The sequence below is a fragment of the Schistocerca cancellata genome, chromosome 7, assembly GCF_023864275.1.
Source record: "Schistocerca cancellata isolate TAMUIC-IGC-003103 chromosome 7, iqSchCanc2.1, whole genome shotgun sequence".
NCBI lineage: Eukaryota > Metazoa > Arthropoda > Insecta > Orthoptera > Acrididae > Schistocerca > Schistocerca cancellata.
The window spans coordinates 171,238,264-171,261,353 of NC_064632.1; the positions used below are offsets into that span (position 1 = coordinate 171,238,264).

General features: G+C 46.2%; 1 protein-coding gene across 1 annotated transcript in view; it reads left to right on the forward strand.

The window, feature by feature from the left end:
* The window catches only part of LOC126092688 (ecdysone-induced protein 74EF-like), a 262,646-nt gene that overhangs the window by 234,012 nt on the left and 5,544 nt on the right, over positions 1-23,090 (forward strand). The window contains exon 6 of the mRNA XM_049908411.1: positions 1,080-1,257. Coding sequence (XP_049764368.1) covers positions 1,080-1,257 — 178 coding nt within the window. The remainder of the gene's footprint in view (positions 1-1,079; positions 1,258-23,090) is intronic.

A 23,090-nucleotide genomic window follows, 5' to 3' on the forward strand; every position in this document is an offset into this window, starting at 1 on the left:
AAGGACATCACACACATCCATGCCCGAGGTAGGATTCGAACCTGCGACCGTAGCGGTCGCGCGGTTCCAGACTGAAGCGCCTAGAACCGCTAGGCCACACCGGCCGGCTCTGCTCCATAGTGTTCTCATCAAAAAACTTGGATGCGTGAACTGTCAATATGATTGTATTCTCGCGTTTCCGCCGATAGCTTCTGGATTGTGCGAAAGACCAGTTTAAGTCTCCAGAATCTTAGACTCTACATACCAACTTGAATAGTCGTTTGGTTACTCTGATACTTCTTCCGTGTGAGTTTGAAAGCCTCCCAGAGGTCATAGATCTCGAACTCGGCCGCAAGAGGCACTGCTCCATCTGCGAGCTCTAGCATCATCGTGTCGTAGTGCTGATGTCGCCACGCTGCATTACCATACCCGTTCGGTCAGTTCGGTCAGATAGTTGCTACTCGCGGCCGCACTCTATAGCTAGTTACGCTGTGGCCCTGCCTCGAGTTCCGTATTCTCTGCGCTCTCATTTCGTTCTCACTACATACTGTTGGTTTCGCTCTCAGATTTCGCTGCGTCTATGGTTTTCGCTCTTGGGATCACTTGTTTGGAATTTGTTATTCTGCCATGGCGTCTATGTTGTCCTATTTTTCTTTGTTGTCTTCCTCTTCACACTCGGCGAATCGCTGTTGATTGCCCCTATGCGGTCGGTCCAGCCTTATTTGGTTTCTATAGCCATTCCCGACCTTCACCCAAATCTCGGTCAGAATGTATACCGCCACTCCAAATAGTTTTAGAAATTCTGAAGGATTTGCATCCATGTCTTCTGCCTTGTTTAATCCCAAGCCTCACAAGGCTTTGTCAGACTCAGATTTTAACACTGAGTGCGTCATTTCCTCCAAATCGGCATTCATTTCTTCTCCTTTCACGGTGGCAGACACTTCCTCCTCCTCCTCTTATAGCCTCTGATCTGCTCTTCTCGTTGTATTTAACAGTGGAATTCCATAAATATGAAATTGTATGTGTGAATAAACGTCCCGAGTGTTTACTTTCGGCTAGCAAGTGGGCACGGTATAGTGACGCGTGCCGTGGTGTTGCAGGACAACCAGCACCTGTACCAGAGCAGCAGCTCGTCAGCCACGACCACGGCGGGCAGCAGTGGCGGGGGTGGCGGCCAGGCCACTCCCACTTACCTGTCGGGGGCTGGCGGGTACCCGGGGGCCGGCAGCAGCTCACCACACTACGGCCACCACACCAGGGCTGCGGACGCCTACCAGGGTGAGTATCCACTGGTCACCAGGACACAGGCGTGCAACAGTCTGTTACTGTCTGCGGTCCGTCACGTAACACACTACTCAATCCGTGTTAAATATTGAAACAATGACCACCTTTCGAAACATGTACACGTATTATAATTATAAACTCACAATTATTACAATCATTTTGCGACCTCTCATTGTAAAAAACAAGACAGTCTTGCATTAGCTATTAGCAAGATCCCTAAACCATGCACATATCCAGTTTTGCGATGCAATAGTTGGTAGAAAGTGTTTGCTTCTGTCCTTTAGATAAATGTACTGTATGCATGCTGACTGCCTTGATCATCACTTTCAGTACTTTACTTGAGAAAAGCACGAGTTGGCTTTCGCATGACTTACGTTTTCGGAATCAGGAGGTTATTCTACATTTACATCTACATTGATATTCTCCACATCACATTTATGTGCCTGGCAGAGGGTTCATCGAACAACCTTCACAGTATTCCACTTTCGAACAGCGCTCGTAAAAACTAACACCTATATCTTTCCGTGCGAGCTCTGATTTCCCTTATTTTATTATGATGATCATTTCTCCCTATGTAGATCGGCATCAACAAAATATTGTCGCATTCGGAGGAGAAAGTTGGTGATTGAAATTTCGGAAGAAGATTCTGCCGCAACGATTAACGCCTTTGTTTTGATGCTGTCCATCCCAAATCCTGTATCATGTCCGCGACACTCTCTCCCCAATTTCGCGATAATACAAAACGTACTGCTCTTCGTTCAACTTCCTCGATGTATCCTGTTAATCCTATCTGGCGAGGTTCCCTGACCGCCCCGCAGTGCTCCAACAGAGGACGGACGAGTGTAGTGCAGGCAGCCCCTTTAGTAGGTCTGTTGCATCTTCTAAGTATTCTGCCAATAAAACGCAGTTTTTCGTCTGCCTTCCTCACAACAACTAGGTGCTCTTTCCAATTTAAATTCTTCGTAATTGTAATTCCTAGGCATTTAGTGGAATTTACAGCCTTTAGTATAAACTGATGTATCGTGTAACGGAAGTTTAACGGATTCCTTTTAGCACTCATGTGGATGACCTCACACTTTTCACTATTTAAGGTCAATTGCCAATTTTTGCACCATTCAGATATCTTTTCTAAATCGATTTGCAACCGCATCATCTGCAAAAAAACCTAAGACGACTGCTCAGATTGTCTCCAAAATAGTTTATATACATTGAAGCGCCGAAGAAACTGGTATTGGCATGCGTACTCAAATACAGAGACGTGTAAACAGGCAGAATACTGTTTATTAGTTATTCGGAGCTCCAACGTTAGGCGGGTGATGGAGCTCCTTAGGGAAATAGCGGAAAGGTCGGGGAAGAAGGCCAGTGTTCACTCTGTCTGCTTGCCGGGGGGTCTCATCCGAGATGTGGAGGAGGCCCTGCCGGTGGCTATAGAGAACACTGGGTGCACCCGACTGCAATTTGTTGCACATGTCGGCACCAATGACTCCTGCCGTCTGGGTTCAGAGGTCATCCTCAGTTCGTACAGGCAGTTGGCGGAATTGGTGAAGGCGGAAAGCCTCGCTCGCGGGGTGGAATCAGAGCTAACTATTTGTAGTACCGTTCCCAGAACCGATCGCGGTCCTCTGGTTTGGAGCCGAGTGGAAGGCTTAAACCAGAGGCTCAGAGGACTCTGCGGAGATCTTGGGTGCAAATTTCTCGATCTCCGCTATCGGGTGGAGAAATGTAGGGTCCCCCTGAATAGGTCAGGCGTGCACTACACGCGGTAAGCGGCTACAAGGGTAGCGGAGTACGTGTGGAGTGCACATGGGGGTTTTTTAGGTTAGAGAATTCCCTCCCTAGGCCCGGCAAGACGCCTCCTGAGACGCGGCAAGGTAGGAGTAGGCAAAATGCAACAGGGAATAACAATATTAATGTGCTAATAGTAAACTGCAGGAGCGTCTATAGAAAGGTCCCAGAACTGCTCTCATTAATAAACGGTCACAACGCCCATATAGTACTAGGGACAGAAAGTTGGCTGAAACCAGACGAAAACAGTAAACTCAGATTGGAATGTATACCGCAGAGACAGACCGGACAGTGAAGGGCGAGGCGTGTTTATAGCGATAAGAAGTGCAATAGTATCGAAGGAAATTGACGGAGATCCGAAATGTGAAATAATTTGGGTGAAGGTCACTGTTAAAGCAGCCTCAGACATGGTAATTCGATGTCTCTATAGGCCCCCTGGCTCAGCAGCTGTTGTGGCTGAACACCTGAAGGATAATTTGGAAAATATTTCGAGTAGATTTCCCAACCATGTTATAGTTTTGGGTGGAGATTTTAATTTGCCGGATATAGACTGGGAGACTCAAACGTTCATAACGGGTGGCAGGGACAAAGAATCCAGTGAAATTTTTTAAAGTGCTTTATCTGAAAACTACCTTGAGCAGTTAAACAGAGAACCGATTCGTGGCGATAACATATTAGACCTTCTGGTGACAAACAGACCCGAACTATTTGAAACAGTTAACGCAGAACAGGGAATCAGCAATCATATAGCGGTTACTGCATCGATGATTTCAGCTGTAAATAGAAATATTAAAAAAGGTAGGAAGATTTTTCTGTTTAGCAAAAGTGACAAAAAGCAGATTACAGAGTACCTGACGGCTCAACACAAAAGTTTTGTCTCAAGTACAGATGGTGTTGAGGATCAGTGGACGAAGTTCAAAACGATCGTACAATATGCGTTAGATGAGTATGTGCCAAGCAAGATCGTAAGAGATGGAAAAGAGCCACCGTGGTACAACAACCGAGTTAGAAAACTGCTGCGCAAGCAAAGGGAACTTCACAGCAAACATAAACATAGCCAAAGCCTTGCAGACAAACAAAAATTACGCGAAGCGAAATGTAGTGTGAGGAGGGCTATGCGAGAGGCGTTCAATGAATTCGAAAGTAAAGATCTATGTACTGACTTGGCAGAAAATCCTAAGAAATTTTGGTCTTATGTCAAAGCGGTAGGTGGATCAAAACAAAATGTCCAGACACTCTGTGACCAAAATGGTACTGAAACAGAGGATGACAGATTAAAGGCCGAAATACTAAATGTCTTTTTCCAAAGCTGTTTCACAGAGGAAGACTGCACTATAGTTCCTTCTCTAGATTGTCGCACAGATGACAAAATGGTAGATATCGAAATAGACGACAGAGGGATAGAGTAACAATTAAAATTGCTCAAAAGAGGAAAGGCCGCTGGACCTGATGGGATACCAGTTCGATTTTACACAGAGTACGCGAAGGAACTTGCCCCCCTTCTTGCAGCGGTGTACCGTAGGTCTCTAGAAGAGCGTAGCGTTCCAAAGGATTGGAAAAGGGCACAGGTCATCCCCGTTTTCAAGAAGGGACGTCGAACAGATGTGCAGAACTATAGACCTATATCTCTAACGTCGATCAGTTGTAGAATTTTGGAACACGTATTGTGTTCGAGTATAATGACTTTTCTGGAGACTAGAAATCTACCCTGTAGGAATCAGCATGGGTTTCGAAAAAGACGCGCTATTCGTCCACGAGACTCAGAGGGCTATAGACACGGGTTCCCAGGTAGATGCCGTGTTTCTTGACATCCGCAAGGCGTTCGATACAGTTCCCCACAGTCGTTTAATAAACAAAGTAAGAGCATATGGACTATCAGACCAATTGTGTGATTGGATTGAAGATAACAGAACACAGCATGTCATTCTCAATGGAGAGATGTCTTCCGAAGTAAGAGTGATTTCAGGTGTGCCGCAGGGGAGTGTAATAGGAACGTTGCTATTCACAATATATATAAATGACCTTGTGGATAACATCGGAAGTTCACTGAGGCTTTTTGCAGATGATGCTGTGGTGTATCGAGAGGTTGTAACAATGGAAAATTGTACTGAAATGCAGGAGGATCTGCAGCGAATTGACGCATGGTGCAGGGAATGGCAATTGAATCTCAATGTAGACAAAAAAAAAAATGGTTCAAATGGCTCTGAGCACTATGGGACTTAACTTCTGTGGTCATCAGTCCCCTAGAACTTAGAACTACTTAAACCTAACTAACCTAAGGACATCACACACATCCATGCCCGAGGCAGGATTCGAACCTGCGACCGTAGCAGTCCCGCGGTTCCGGACTGCGCGCCTAGAACCACTAGACCACCGCGGCCGGCTCAATGTAGACAAGTGTAATGTGCTGCGAATACATAGAAAGACAGATCCCTTATCATTTAGCTACAAAATAGCAGGTCAGAAACTGGAAGCAGTTAATTCCATAAATTATCTGGTAGTACGCATTAGGAGTGATTTAAAATGGAATGATCATATAAAGTTGATCGCCGGAAAAGCAGATGCCAGACTGAGATTCATTGGAAGAATCCTAAGGAAATGCAATCCGAAAACAAAGGAAGTAGGTTACAGTACATTCGTTCGCCCACTGCTTGAATACTGCTCAGCAGTGTGGGATCCGAACCAGATAGGGTTGATAGAAGAGATAGAGAGGATCCAACGGAGAGCAGCGCGCTTCGTTACAGGATCATTTAGTAATCGCGAAAGCGTTACGGAGATGATAGATAAACTCCAGTGGAAGACTCTACAGGCGAGACGCTCCGTAGCTCGGTACGGGCTTTTGTTAAAGTTTCGAGAACATACCTTCACCGAAGAGTCAAGCAGTATATTGCTCTCGCCTACGTATATCTCGCGAAGAGACCATGAGGATAAAATCAGAGAGATTAGAGCCCACACAGAAGCATACCGACAATCCTTCTTTCCACGAACAATACGAGACTGGAATAGAAGAGAGAACCAATGGAGGTACTCAGGGTACCCTCCGCCACACACCGTCAGGTGGCTTGGGGAGTATGGATGTAGATGTAGATGTAGATGTAGACTGCGTCCGCAACGTCTATGTAAGACAACAAGTGTCTGGCGCAGTTGCTAGCTCGGTTACTGCTGCTACACTGGCAGCTTATCAAGATTTAAGTGAAAAATGGTTCAAATGGCTCTGAGCACTATGGGACTTAACATCTATGGTCATCAGTCCCCTAGAACTTAGAACTACTTAAACCTAACTAACCTAAGGACATCACACAATACCCAGTCATCACGAGGCAGAGAGATTTAAGTGAGCTTGAACACGGTGCTATAGTCGGCGCACCAGCGATGAGACACAACATCTCTGAGGTAGCGATGAAGTGTCGATTTTCCCGTGCGACAATTTCGCGAGCGTACCGTGAATATTAGGAATCCGGTAAAACATCAAAAGTCCGACATAGATGCGGCCGGAAAAAGATCCTTCAGACACGGGATCAACGATAACTAAAGAGAACCGTTCGAAGTGACAGAAGTGCAATCCTTCCGCAAATTGCTGCAGATTCCAGTGCTGAGCCATCAACAAGTGTCAGCGTGCTAACCATTCAACGAAACATCAATGACACGGGCTTTCGGAGCCGAAGGTCCACTCCTGTGCCCTTCATGACTGTACGACACAAAGCTTTACGCCTCGCCACGGTCCGTCATCGACACTGGACTGTTGATGACTGGAAACTTGGTGCCCGGTCGGACAAGTGTCGTTTCAAATTATATCGAGGGGATAGACGTGCACGGGTATGGAGACAACCTCATGAAGCCATGGACCCTGCATTTCAGCAGGGGACTGTTCAACCTGGTGGAGGCTCTGTGAGGCTCTGTAATGGTGTGGGGTGTGTGCAGTTGGAGTGATATGGGACCCCATACGTCTAGATACGACTCTGGCAGTTGACGTACGTAAGCACCATCCACGTCCATTGTGCATTGCGACGGACTTGGGCAATTCCAGCAGAACAATATGATACCCCACACGTCCAGAATTGCTACAGAGTGGCTCCAGGAACACTCTTCTGAGTTTAAACACTTAAACCATTATCGAGCATATTTGGGAGACCTTGCAACGTGCTGTTCAGAAGAGATCCCGCTCGTACGGATTTATGAACAGGTCTGCAGGATTCATTGTGTCAGTTCCCTCCAGCAGTACTTGAGACATTAGTCGAATCCATGCCACGTCGTGTTGCGGTGTACCAGTTTCTTTGGCTCTTGAGTGTAGATAAGGAACAGCGGACGGCCTATAACACTCCGTTGGGGAACGCCAGAACTCTGTTGGAGACAGCTCATAACAGCAGAGTGTAGAGAAGTTCTGCCTGCCGGTGGGTGTCATTTAGATGGCGCCGGTCTGTCCTATCGCCCCCCTGCAATATTACCAAACGTCCGTCCCACGCGGCAGCAGCAGGTGGCCCGCGGCGTAGTACGGTAGCTCTCGTCCGTAGCAATCGCGACATATGCTGGAAGCAGCTGGCGTCGTTATTAACCTCGGTGGCGCCGGTGCCACTTAATTAAGTTCCACTCGTAAATCTGGCCGCGAAACGCAGCCACGTCCGCAATAAGCGCCGCGTCGCGCCGGCCCTCACCGTTATCGCGACGTATCTCCCCGCGCAGCCGCCACCGCCGACGGCGGGTGCCAGACCATTGCACTCAAAATGGCTGTAACTTTTCAGGACGAGTCCCTGTATCAGGGTGGAGAGGACTCTAAAAAATAAAAGTGGTTACCTTCTGCAGACAGTCGTCTTACAGACTAAGCTATCCGAACACAGCACGCCACGCAGCTTTCATCTGTCAGCACTTGTCTACTAACTTCTAACGATACTCGTACGAAACTCAGATCGCGTAACACGTAACGGTACCGAGGTTGACGTCGTGTTCATCGTCTTCGAGAAGACATTCGATGCAGTTTGCTTTGTTGCTCACTGAACTGAGCATCGAACCAGAATTGCGACTTGGTTCAAGAGATCCGAACAGAAACGGAAAGGTGATTTCGTGAGTACAGTCTTCAAAAGACTTAGGAGAACTCTTGTATCAACTCCCGTTATGTTAAATTTATTTTGATACAGGCGGTATCTGTGGTCTTACTGCATGGGTTGAGTTCTTCGCTTTCAATGCAGGCAACATTAAAATCTTTCGTCATCTGTTGGCTGTGTTATTCATTATAGTGTCAGGTGACCCCTCTGAAGGAAGCGAATACCTGAGTCCCAGTGGTTTCTAGTGAGTTGTTACTTGTGGACGTTGTATTCGACCAAGCATATGCAGTGCAGCTTGCAAGGGCGGCCTGTTTGATCAATAAAGGATGGGCTTTCCGTCATGCAGTCCAGATGCCAATGCCTCTCCATATGACATCCACAGTTTGTGGACACACTACAGGAACACAAGTCAGTACACAAGGCGAGCTGGATAAGGTTGCCTATACATTAAAACCCCATGTGAAGATTGATATCTGGCCTTTTCTGCATTGTGGCGTCGTAGGGATATCGCCATAGCACTACAACACGATCTCAGAAGTGCCCCTGGAGCTGTTGTGTCCGATCTGACTGTAATGAACAGCTTAAGAGAAAGGACGTTACGACCCACACCGGTTCTAGTATCCTAAATGACACGACAACATCTCGCAGTGCGCCTTCAGTTCTGTCGATTCCATGTCAACTGGGAACTTCGTCACTGGCGAAACGTGTTATTCACAGACCACAGATATCCTCTGAACGCAAGGTGGAGACGCCGCTCGGTGAGAGGTACCTGCGAAATATTGTCCAGGAAATAGACAGATTCGTCCAAGGTTCTGTGGTTGTTTTCTACATCTGTAGCACTTTTCAGTTCTTTTATGTATACGATCGAGGATACAATGATGTTCTGTTGCTGTCTTAATTTGTTAAGATAAAGTTAATTTGGTAATACACTCCGTCCTCAATTATTGGTCTGTTGTTTATGGCAGACGCCCAAAGTCTTGAGCAGTATATACACTCCTGGAAATTGAAATAAGAACACCGTGAATTCATTGTCCCAGGAAGGGGAAACTTTATTGACACATTCCTGGGGTCAGATACATCACATGATCACACTGACAGAACCACAGGCACATAGACACAGGCAACAGAGCATGCACAATGTCGGCACTAGTACAGTGTATATCCACCTTTCGCAGCAATGCAGGCTGCTATTCTCCCATGGAGACGATCGTAGAGATGCTGGATGTAGTCCTGTGGAACGGCTTGCCATGCCATTTCCACCTGGCGCCTCAGTTGGACCAGCGTTCGTGCTGGACGTGCAGATCGCGTGAGACGACGCTTCATCCAGTCCCAAACATGCTCAATGGGGGACAGATCCGGAGATCTTGCTGGCCAGGGTAGTTGACTTACACCTTCTAGAGCACGTTGGGTGGCACGGGATACATGCGGACGTGCATTGTCCTGTTGGAACAGCAAGTTCCCTTGCCGGTCTAGGAATGGTAGAACGATGGGTTCGATGACGGTTTGGATGTACCGTGCACTATTCAGTGTCCCCTCGACGATCACCAGTGGTGTACGGCCAGTGTAGGAGATCGCTCCCCACACCATGATGCCGGGTGTTGGCCCTGTGTGCCTCGGTCGTATGCAGTCCTGATTGTGGCGCTCACCTGCACGGCGCCAAACACGCATACGACCATCATTGGCACCAAGGCAGAAGCGACTCTCATCGCTGAAGACGACACGTCTCCATTCGTCCCTCCATTCACGCCTGTCGCGACGCCACTGGAGGCGGGCTGCACGATGTTGGGGCGTGAGCGGAAGACGGCCTAACGGTGTGCGGGACCGTAGCCCAGCTTCATGGAGACGGTTGCGAATGGTCCTCGCCGATACCCCAGGAGCAACAGTGTCCCTAATTTGCTGGGAAGTGGCGGTGCGGTCCCCTATGGCACTGCGTAGGATCCTACGGTCTTGGCGTGCATCCGTGCATCGCTGCGGTCCGGTCCCAGGTCGACGGGCACGTGCACCTTCCGCCGACCACTGGAGACAACATCGATGTACTGTGGAGACCTCACGCCCCACGTGTTGAGCAATTCGTCGGTACGTCCACCCGGCCTCCCGCATGCCCACTATACGCCCTCGCTCAAAGTCCGTCAACTGCACATACGGTTCACGTCCACGCTGTCGCGGCATGCTACCAGTGTTAAAGACTGCGATGGAGCTCCGTATGCCACGGCAAACTGGCTGATACTGACGGCGGCGGTGCACAAATGCTGCGCAGCTAGCGCCATTCGACGGCCAACACCGCGGTTCCTGGTGTGTCCGCTGTGCCGTGCGTGTGATCATTGCTTGTACAGCCCTCTCGCAGTGTCCGGAGCAAGTATGGTGGGTCTGACACACCGGTGTCAATGTGTTCTTTTTTCCATTTCCAGGAGTGTATTAATGATCTAGTACATAATGTCGGACGCTCCGTAAGGCCGTACCTGGCATACGCCGTTGTCTATAGGAAAGCTATAACGCCACAAATCCGTACCGAAGTGCAGAAAACCTGAAACAGATCGGTGAGAAAACCTTAAACAGATTGGCACTTGATGCCAGGAATCGTAATTGACGCTGAACATAAATAAATGTAATGTACTGTGCATAATAGACGGAGCGATCAATTACTGTTCGAATTACATTGAAGGCGATAGTCCCTAGACACAGAAACAACTGTAAAATACCTAGGTCTCATCGTCTGTGGCAGCCTAAGGTGGAACGACCACGTGAAGAGATGCCGGTCTAAGATCCTTTGGAAGAATCCTAACAAAATGTAATTCGACCGATTGTGTATAGTGCTCGCCAATGTGGGAACCAAGGTGAATAATATTACTAGAGGAAGTCGAGAAACTCCAAAGGAGAGCAGTGTACAGGAGTCATTTTCTCTCTCTCTCTCTCTCTCTCTCTCTCTCTCTCTCTCTCTATATATATATATATATATATATATATATATAGGGTGAGTCACCTAACGTTACCGCTGGATATATTTCGTAAACCACATCAAATACTGACGAACCGATTCCACAGACCGAACGTGAGGAGAGAGGCTAGCGTAATTGGTTAATACAAACCATTAAAAAATGCACGGAAGTATGTTTTTTAACACAAACCTACGTTTTTTTAAATAGAACCCCGTTAGTTTTGTTAGCACATCTGAACATATAAACAAATACGTAATCAGTGCCGTATGTTGCATTGTAAAATGTTAATTACATCCGGAGATATTGTAACCTAAAGTTGACGCTTGAGTACCACTCCTCCGCTGTTCGATCGTGTGTATCGGAAAGCACCGAATTACGAGTACGTAGGGATCCAAAGGGAACGGTGATGGACCTTAGGTACAGAAGAGACTGGAACAGCACATTACGTCCACATGCTAATACCTTTCTATTGGTCTTTTTCACTGACGCACATGTTCATTACCATGAGGGGTGAGGTACACGTACACACGTGGTTTCCGTTTTCAATTACGGAGTGGAATAGAGTGTGTCCCGAAATGTCAGGTCAATAGATGTTCAATGTGGTGGCCATCATTTGCTGCACACAATTGCAATCTCTGGCGTAATGAATGTCGTACACGCCGCAGTACATCTGGTGTAATGTCGCCGCAGGCTGCCACAATACGTTGTTTCATATCCTCTGGGGTTGTAGGCACATCACGGTACACATTCTCCTTTAACGTACCCCACAGAAAGAAGTCCAGAGGTGTAATATCAGGAGAACGGGCTAGCCCCGCAAACACGGATGCGACCATCATGATGCTGTAAACAGAACCTGGATTCATCCGAAAAAATGTTTTGCCAATCGTGCACCCAGGTTCGTCGTTGAGTAACCATCGCAGGCGATCTTGTCTGTGATGCAGCGTCAAGGGTAACCGCAGCCGTGATCTCCGAGCTGATAGTCCATGCTGCTGCAAACGTCGTCGAACTGTTCGTGCAGATGGTTGTTGTCTTGCAAACTTCCTCACCTGTTGACTCAGGGATCGAGACGTGGCTGCACGATCCGTTACAGCCATGCGGATAAGATGCCTGTCATCTCGACTGCTAGTGATACGAGGCCGTTGGGATCCAGCAAAGCGTTCCGCATTACCCTCCTGAACCCACCAATTACATATTATGCTAACAGTCATTGGATCTCGACCAACGCGAGCAGCAATGTCGCGATACGATTAACCGCATTCCCGACAGGCTACAATCCGACCTTTATCAAAGTCAGAAACGTGATGGTAGGCATTTCTCCTGCTTACATGAGGCATCACAACAACGTTTCACCAGGAAATGCCGGTCAACTGGTGTTTGTGTATGAGAAATCGATTGGAAACTTTCCTCATGTCAGCACGTTGTAGGTGTCGCCACCGGCACCAACCTTGTGTGAATGCTCTGAAAAGCTAATCATTTGCATATCAGAGCATCTTCTTCCTGTCGGTTAAATTTCGCGTCTGTAGCACGTCATCTTCGTGGTGTAGCAATTTTAATAGCCAGTAGTATAATCTCGAAAAACAGAGAAATCAGAGTTCACGCAGGGTTGTTAACAATTGTTATTCACACGCAGCACTGCGACAAGAATGTGGTGGGGCGTGGGCTGGTAGCGGTTCTCACGCCGTTAAGTGGCTTGCGGACTGAAGACGTAGAGGGCGTGGTACTATCACAGAGCTGGTGGCTGGTGGCCAGAGACGCAGCGTTGCTTGTCTCGCTGTGGCGCCGGAGAGGCGTCCACGCACCGTTGGGCGCAGTCCGCTGTGGAGGCCGCTAACTGGGACACGCAGGCGGAAGGTTGGGGAGCGGCGGCGGCGGCGGCGGCGGCACACGGCAGATAGGGCACGCAGACACCAGCTCTGCTGATAGCAGCCGCCCTCCTCCAAGCAACCGGTTCCCGAGAGAAGGAAGGCTTCCCATCTGAACGCACCTCATCGTCCAGTCTAGTCAGACTTCAACAACGTTGCTTCAGACAAGCACGTTGTGTTTGCTCGAAGTAGAAGAATTTAAAGTAATATCAGTAGCAGTTCACCTTACGATACAAAATTTGGCTGTACTGTAACGACACACGTTCCAGAACAAATGATTCTTTTTCAGGATCATAAGAGGCTTCCGGGGCTTTGTGAACGGTTTGAAGACTTTCTCCAGAACTAACAGGGCTCCAGAAGTAACAGGGGGAGGCCAGATGCTGCGAGCCACAAATTTCGTGAGTTCTCGGTATACTAATTGAGGATTATTCGAAACCAACGGCTGTGAAGGTGGCCACTGTCCCCGTTGCAAGGGTTTCGCCCTCGGTGTTTCGAAAAGAATCGCCCAGTTTCATAAGTGCATAATATCCTCTACCTGAATAACGGTATAAACAGGAAATTAATTTTAACTTACGCCAAGGAGTACAAAGCTTTTATTTTCAAAATAACCTTCCAATTTTACAAGGTTATGTCTTTCACATGCATCCAAATCTCGTACTTTTTACAGTTACGTTTAGGATCAGATTTTTTATTTACCTGTCAAAAACGTTCAATGTGGTCCCTATGGGAGGTACGACAAATATCTATACTATAATCAAACTTGAGGGCAACATTGTGGAAATGGAAGAGGACGTAGATGAAAATGAAATGGGAGATATGATACTACGTGAAGAATTTGACAGGGCACTGAAATACCTAAGTCGAAACAAGGCGCCGGAAGTAGACAACAGAACTACTGATAGCCTTCGAAGAGCCAGCCATGACAAAACTCTATCATCTGGTGAGCGAGATGTATGGGACAGGTGAAATACCCTCAGATTTCAAGAAGAATATAATTCCAATTCCAAAGAAAGCTTGTGTTGACAGGTGTGAAAGTTGCCGAACTATCAGTTTAATAAGTCACGGCTGCAAAATACTAACGCGAATTCTTTACACACGCATGGAAAAACTGGTAGTAGCCGACCTCGGGGTAGATCAGTTTGGATTCCGTAGAAATGTTGGAACACGTGAGGCAATACTAACTCGGCGACTTATCTTAGGAAATAGAATAAGGAAAGGTAAACCTAGCTTTCTAGGATTTGTATACTTACATAAAGCTTTTGACAATGTTGACTGGAATACTCTCTTTAAAATTCTGAAGGGGCAGGGGTCCAGTACACAGAGCGAAAGTCTATTTACATTTTTTACAGAAACGAGACGGCAGTTATACGAGTCGATTTCCATCTTTTCGACAAGCTGAAAGAACATCTGGGGGAAAGAGATTTTCCAGTGACACAAGGTTCTCGAATGTCGCCGTGGCCAACAAGCGAATTTCTACCTCGAGGAATATAACGATTGATAGAGCGTTCCTATCGTTGTTTACAGACTTCGTAACTATGTTGCAAAATAGTGTCATGTATCTGTGTCACTTTGATATGGAGTTCAGCGTTCAGTAAGAGTTATTTGCCCAGCCACAATAAGTTGTTACCTACTTTTTGAAGTCGCCTCGTCTGATCGCCTTCCAAAATGGACGATAGCTTAGGGGCTGGAGTTCCTTTGACGACGAGATGCTTAGAGACAGCGCTCAAGCTCGGATGAGGAAGGAGATCGTCCGTGTCCTTTTCAAAGGAACCTTCCCGACATTTGATTTTGCGATTTAAGGGAACTAATTTAAAACCATGGTTGGTCGGGATGGTATTTGAACCTCCGCTCCTCCCAAATGCGAGTCCAGTGTATTAACCACTGCCCATCTCACACGGTTATTTGCAACACAAATGACCTGGAGGTTCGATTCCTGTGAATGGCAAAGGCTTTCTCTTGTTGCAAGAATTGACGAACAGGATACACTCAACTTCGTGAGGATGTTTTAATAGAACCTTGAAGGAGTAGCAGCCTTGCGGAAGTCTGCATTAACGTCTATGAGAGTGGTGTGCTGTCTGGCTCAAATGGCTCTGAGCACTATGCGACTCAGCATCTTAGGTCATCAGTCGCCTAGAACTCAGAACTAATTAAACCTAACTAACCTAAGGACACCACACACATCCATGCCCGAGGCAGGATTCGAACCTGCGAACGTAGCGGTCACGCGGTTCCAGACTGAAGCGCCTAGAACCGCACGGCGGTGTGCTGTCTGTAAGTGGCATAGTACTAACGTTCTGTGACGACATTAGCATAGGACAGGGCAACAGTCCTTAGCAGGATGTCGCCACATACACTGGTGTCCAAAATTAAAGCAGCAAACCTCTATTTTCCGGTCCTCTGCCTAATTCACGATACAGTAATACAAACTGTCAAAAGATGTCCGTACGATCGTGTTCAACAACCACGCCAACGATGAGATCAGGGCGCCTATCAAGCGGGGTAATGTTTGCCGAGTAATCCAAATCCAAAAAATGGTTCAAATGGCTCTGAGCACTATGGGACTCAACATCTTAGGTCATCAGTCCCCTAGAACTTAGAACTACTTAAACCTAACTAACCTAAGGACATCACCCACATCCATGCCCGAAGCAGGATTCGAACCTGCGACCGTAGCGGTCTCGCGGTTCCAGACTGACGCGCCTAGAACCGCACGGCCACACCGGCCGACAATCCAAATCCACAATCGCTGTGTACATAGTCACAAACGGTGTTGTACGGCACTGTGAACATGCTTAACAGACTTTGCGGTGGAGGGACATAAGAAGAATGGAAGCAGGACCGTTGCAAACTGATGTGGCCCGATGCCTTAACGTGAATCGTTCTGTTTCGGACGTGGCGACAGTTCATAGAGACGGAACTGTTTTCTCGAAGACCAGAGCAGGGCCGACCACGTGTGACATGAGAAAGAAAAGACAGTTATTTGGTTGTAAAGGGACGATGGTACTGCCTTAGCACAGCAACTGGCATCTGACGTCGGAGCATCAATTGGACGTGTTGTATCGAGGCAAAAGGTGCACAGGTTTTTACAGAGTGGCCTTTATTGTTGGAAACCTGCTGTATGTACCTCTGACGCGTCTTCAGTGAAGGGAACGTCTAGAGTGGAATCGTCAGCATGCCACCTGAGCGGTCGAATAGTGGGCCAACGTTCTTTTCACAGACGAGTCCCAATTTGGTGCGGACAGTGATTCTCGACGAATGCGCGTCTCTAGGGAACGTGGGACACGATTTAGGGACCCAAACATTGTGGAAAGAAACCGATATCGAGGAGGGTCCCTAATGGTGTGGGCAGGGATTAAGATGAGCGCTCGAACACCTCTTCATGGACTTGTACTGTTGAATCGGCAAGGTTTACCTGCTGGCAGGTATTGTGACAAGATAACGGGACTTCATTTGCGGTTGTTCCTAGGTGCTGTGGAGCTAGGCTTCGTAGTGATGAACGATAATGCTCGACCTCATAGAGGAACGGGGCTGATATTTTCTTCGAAACGAAAGAATGTGAACGCATGGCATGGCCTGGTCGCTCCCCCGCTTTGAATCCCGTAGAGCGAATCTGGGATACACTAGGAATATGGGTTGCTTCAAGTTAGCATCCACCAATCACTCTCCAAGACTTCCGAGCAGCTGTGCAGGCAGAATAGGCGTTATTGATATTGATGACATCGTTTACAGCATGCCCTATCGTTGTCAGGCCTGTACTGCTGCCAGAGATGGTCACACCACATACTGAGCACATTAACCAGTGGACAAACCAAGAACATACTTGTCTACCGTTATGCGTGTTGGAGATGTTTACGTTCTGTATTCTCCACATTGTTTCTGCTTTACTATCGCCTGTTTATACTCTTTTGTGGCAAAATAAAAGAAACTTTGTAAAATTTCTGGTTGTTGCTTTAATTTTGGACACATTGTAGTTAGTTAATCTGCGTATATTTCTCAGAATTTGAACTGAGACTCATGGATCCGCTTCTCTAACTCATGTTCTCTACTTAATTCAGAACTTTGCGAAGAAATACCAGTTTCGATGAAAAAGACCTGAATCTTAGAATATTAAAAAAAAACATTTTAATCAAATACGTACATCCGGTTTATAAAACAACTTTTAGTTTTGAAAGTTACAAGTAAGTGTAACTCCAAAGCGAGTGTCGGCGAGTATTTATTTCTCTCCTCCCTTCTGCGAGCACGCTTCGTTGTATTACCCGCTCGGCGAGACGAGCCGCGGCAGTGCAAAGCGTCCTTGCGCGCCGTCTCATTTGCCTCCGCCCATACCGTAACGACTGCACTCTGCCCGTTAAGAACCTTCATATACTGCGAACCGCGTCTTCCTGAAAACAACCGTAATTTACAGACGATCGTTAAGTGCGTTCAGTTACAGCGCATAAACAACTTGCGCTCGAAATACAGCCCCTCGCTGACATATTAGAGTGATTTATTCGCCGCTCAGACGGAGAAAGCCTCGCCTTGAGTCTCGGCCGCCAGCTGCGGCGAAAAATTTCAAAGTTACTACTAATCACTTTGGAATTAGTGGTGCTAAATCACCCAGTAATAAACAACAATTAAGAATAACCGGTTCATTTAAACTCTTGCACAGTCAAGGAGAGCTGTTTGCGAATAGAAATTCAATCCCGTGCTTGGTTATAAAATGTAACTCGGCGAAATAACGTTAAGTAAATTTATTTGTGTAGTCTGTAATAACATTTCTTAAGACATCAGTTAGGTGCAAATTTTTAGTGGCGGGAAACGTGGAGGTTGGTGCAGTTATTCCAGTAGCGAATTCGTCGTAACTGTTAATGTAAGTACCAGTCTCGGAGATGCAACGGCGACGTTAGCGTTAATGAATTTGTATGTCGACTCCAGTGCCTGCTCAATAGATCCGAGGAGTCACGAACTGCCCGGCTACTACAAAACGAATTCGTCGAAAACAATTTGGGGCAAGTGTATGTTGGACGTTCTGAAATGCCTCCGGATGACGCCTGCGTATCGGTAAGCGATTGATGCATACATCCACCCCTAACTACCCGTTATGCTACTTTTTTTAATTACTGTTTTATTTTTGGTGTCTTCCGGAGTTATCGCCTTTGGCGACTTTTCATTTATTTCCTCGTCGCGACTCACCTCTAAAGTTTAAGATATCCTTTGTGTAGAGTGATTACTAATAGAGCGGATGAATTAAGCTGATGCACTTTGATGACACCGGTAAAAAAAAGATATGTTATCAACCCAAAGGTAGTAGTTTACACCAGACATTTACCAGTCGTTGTTCTACGGGAGTGGTACTCCAGTGCAGTTCTCATACCAAACAATCATCTCAGCCAGATAGGTGTAGGTGGCTCTATAGTTTAAAGTGCAGTCCATCCAAGGGCAGTTTCATTTGTTCACGTACACGAAGCGTTGACAGAGTTTAAATAACAGGAACAACCCGAGATCGAGCACTGGAACCGTAGACGCCAAACCGCACTGAGCGACTTCGTATTGTAGACTCCTTGGTGAAAGGTGTGAAAGATCAAAATTAATTCCGGTAGAAGTGTTGCTAGACGCTATGTTGTGAAAGATACACAGACGTGGCCGTACTACAGTTGTAAATATTATAGATTCAAAACTCTGTCCATCGAAAATTTGTGGGTTACAAAAGTATTGTTGTGCCGTTGTGTCCAAATGAGATAACCGACGAATCTCCGTTGGGGGGCGCGGCTTGGAGTATAGTCATAAAGCTGGCAGTTCCCGTCAAAATCTAACTCTGAGGATATCTCATCAGGATCAGTCACCCACGCAGTCGTTAACTCAAACAGGATAACTTACAACATGTTAACTGGGATGGTCGCAACAAGTTTTGTCTAATTCAAAATAATTGTGTTACATCTGAATGTGAGCTCGATCGTTGTAAAAGTAATCGGTGGTCATAACACTCTGGCTGGTCAGGGTATGTATGTTACAGTTTACTTACAGGAAGAAAACAATACGCAGTAAAAGACTGAAACTTGTTAGCTGTCATTTTTACTTTTTTGTATTTGACTGAGTAACTGAGTACAAGAAGAAAATACCTACGCTAGGAAACAATTGTGCATGCAGTTTACCTGAAGCAAGTGTTTGGAATACACGTTCATACAGCTGCCGACCCGCTATCGATATAAACCCGTCCACCGTCACCTGGCGAGGAATGACTGCTAGTCAGCCACTCACACGTTCCAGGTAATATCAGTGAGCGTGCTGTTCGTGTGTAGAATGGGGAAGGCGCGCGATCTATCTGAGTTTGGCAAAGGGCAGATTGTGGTGGTCTGGAGGCTCGGCACGAGCATTTCGGAAGCTGCACAACCTGACGGCTGTTCGACGAGTGCTGTGGTAAGTGTCTTCAACATGTGGCGAAACTAAGGTGAAACCAAGTCCAGAAGTCGTGGAGTTGGGCGGCCAGACCACATTACAGATGTCGGACGCCGTAGGCTGCGCGTGTTGTATCCTGCCTACGCGTTAAATATGGGGTGCATAGGAAACCTGCTTTCTCGGGTCGCTAGATAACAATTCAAGTAATTCGTATTAATGAGTTTTTATGACAGTAAGATAAATGACAATACTTAACTTTGAGAATTTACAGTGATGTGTTGCAAGCAAGGGGCGACATGCAACATAAACAATCTCTTCAGTATATACAATTCGTAATACAAGAGAAGTAATACAGTTCCTAAGTCGCTGCTATACAAGCGTCTATTCTTTATGCCGCTGTCGAAGTTGGCGAACTGTGCCTTGGCTAGTCGGCGCGGCGCTTGTGTTCTCTTCGCCTAGAGGCCGCTGCTGTCTAGTTATCGTCATACAGAGGGGTCGGTCAGCTTGCTATTGGCTGACGCCGTCACCCAGCCACAGACTGCACACAGCACAGCCAGTGATTTTCATACAGAGCGCTACGTGGCGGTAGCGTTACCAATATAAGAACCTAAACAGCCTACTCACAATGGTCATAATATTCTGGCTGCTCATTGTGTAATACAATTACACACTGATCTGAGCGACGTAGCAAAATTTGCTTAGTAACAGTGTATTCATTTTTAGTATCATCTGCTGACATTTTTTAATAACCGCAGAAAAGCTATCGCTAGATGAGGTAGCCACCATGGAATTCACTGGGAGCGGAAACTACTTAAATCCTCGATCAGTGTAGTTTGCTGTCATTGGAATCAAATGGCTCTGAGCACTATGGGGCTTAACTTCTGATGTCATCAGCCCCTAGACTTAGAACTACTTAAACCTAACTAACCTAAGGACATCACACACATCCATGCCCGAGGCAGGATTCGAACCTGCGACCGTAACGCATTGGAATCCAGTTGCTCTTGATGTAGTCTGTGTTTCACTCGCAAGCTCGCACAATCGGCATGCAATGAATTTACACACACACACACACACACACACACACACACACACACACACACACACACCCGGGGCGCTCTCTAATTCTCGACAAGCCCGCCCACTAATGCTTTGTAACGGCAGCTCGTAATATTCGGCATCCTTCCCGCGAGCTGCTGGGTAATACGCTCTCCTCCTGAGGGAGTGGACGTCACGTCACGTCTTCGGCGCGGCGCTACGTGCTACGTGCTCGGAGCGCGCACCAGGTAATAATTTGCGGCTCTGCGCGGCTTCTGTGAACGCGAGCTACGTGAGTCCAGGAGCCGGGCGAGTTCTCGACGCAGCTCGCTGCCTGTCCGCGAAGACTTCGCCCTGAACCGGCGCTACGCATTCCACCTAAACCTGCGTGCTAAAATAAAGCCACTTTCGTCATGATCCATTTGATTCGCAACAAGTGGGCAGCGATTCCACAATCGAGTCACGTAACCGAGACTTCATCAGAAACTGGAAGACTTACCATATAAAGTTGTTATGCAGGTGTGCAGCTACCTGTCTTCATTATACGGCTCTCACGTATGTGTAATTTGTGTGGGGGATAGGTTTAGTGGGGGCTGTAATAGAGCTAATTTAAGTAATGAGAACTGCACCATTTACTTATTTTTTGATGCATAGCACAACGCTTTTCGAGAATTTATTTTCAATTTCAGGTGCATCTGTGCATTTGTTTACATGAACATGTTTGGTGATATTTGTTTGTGTGATTTTCTGCTTGTCTTTCGTTTTTTTGAAGTTAGACTGCAAAAGGAAAATCGGATAAAATGACACTTTGAGTGTTTTTAAATGCTAATGTTAAAAATGGGATTTATGTTTGTCTGCTTGAGGGTATTGTCTACTGTAAATAGACAGACAAAAATCCCATTTCTAACATTAGCATTTAAAAACTCTCAAAGATTCATTTTATCTGTTTATACGATTGCAGCATTATCTCAAAGACGCAAGAGACAGAAAATCACACGTACAAACATCTCCAAACATATACATGTAAACAAATGCACTTGAAAATGAGAATAAATTCTCGAAACGCGCTGTGCAAAATGTCAAAAAATAAGTCACTGGTGCAGTTTTCATTATTTAAATCATGAATGACACAGTTGCAGGCTTTTCTGAAACATCGAATGTGATGAACGAAATTGAGTTATGTAATAGAGTTGATCAAAATAAAACTCTGGAAGAGTCACGCAGCGTTTGTTTACTTAAATATATCACGTACGTAGTAATAGTTTCGATGTAATGTGAACTACTTTCACCACAGAGAGTGCCAAATAGTCCTGGCATGCTTATATCTTAACTCTCCTACATAATTTGGAGGCTGACTCAGTTAATTAGGTATTATTCACGGACGAAATGCAGTCAAGTTAACTTTCATCACAGATACAAGTACAAGAAACAGACAACTACTTCACGTTACTCTACTTTCCCGGAATGTAATAATAGGATTAATACTATGGTTTTGATGACGCTTGACGCCTCGCAGAGAACAGTCGAAAAGTAAAAGAACAATTTGGTACGAAAATATCTAAGAAAAATTATTGCACTCTAAACAGTAATTTAAGTACACTGTATTAATTTAGCCTCCGACCCCACTGCAGACAACCAGACAGTGATGCACCATAGTTAGGTAAAACAAAACATGTCATCAAAGAACTTTGCATACCACGAGTACATTCATGCAAACATGCGCCCAGTGTAAAAATTATTCACATATGTGATTATATTATAAACGTGTTTCCACCTTGCTTCACTAACACAGTTATGAAATCACCATCTTTAGCATCATGCTCTTACAGTTACTGTATTTGAACTACTGCATATGCACTTGCACTATCTGTTAAAAACTATTTTCTTTTGTGAGGGTGGTTACTATTTCAACAAATGAATTACTTTTTCCATCAAATCTGTAGAAACGTAAACAACTCACTGAGAAAAAGAGTACAGCAAAAATAAAATTACAAGACGGACACCCTTTTTATTTTCACTTCCTTTTGGTATTATGGTATTCTAGTTTAACTGAATGGCATCACGTAGTTAACAATTACGCACTTGGCCTACACGAAAACAGCTACTTCGGCACGCAAGCCCAAAGCGTCAACCACATACACCCTTCTCGACAGCTGAGCAAAAATCGTGTCCAAGCTTTCCCGCAAAAATAGCCCACACTCTGTCTACGCCTGTCCTGTGGTAGTTATACTTTTATATAAAATGTATACTATGCGCTGAGAATCAATTTTATGCGGTCGTTTAGCCATTGTCTTACATTTAATCATTTCACCTGCTCTGAAAATAGACGGCTACACTGTAATTCGCGCAGCCCTACAGCAGAAACATTAACAAAACTTTCCAAAGTGTGCAGCATTGCTACAGGCAGATAACATACCATCGTCGCCACACGTCGTTAACCCAGGAAGCCAGGTCACACAAATTCAGCGGCTCCCGGTCACCTCTGAATATTCCAATTCGAGTCTTGTCTCGTGTACGAATAAGCTGAGGCCTTACCAGGCATACTCGCCGAGCCGAACGGCTGAGCGTCACACAGTGGATTCTTCTCTTGCGCGTCAGCGCTATTGGAATTCCCGTCCTGCCAACGTTATCTAACTTTGCTGTTATTCCCCAGAGTTACTAGAAATGGATACCAGTCTATTCCTGTCAACCAAGACACGGCACATTCCTGCCAACCAGCCAGTCTCCCTTGTCTGTCGTCTCTATTTGCCTCATTTCCCGCTTTATGTTGTCACACACTTCCAAAAATGACC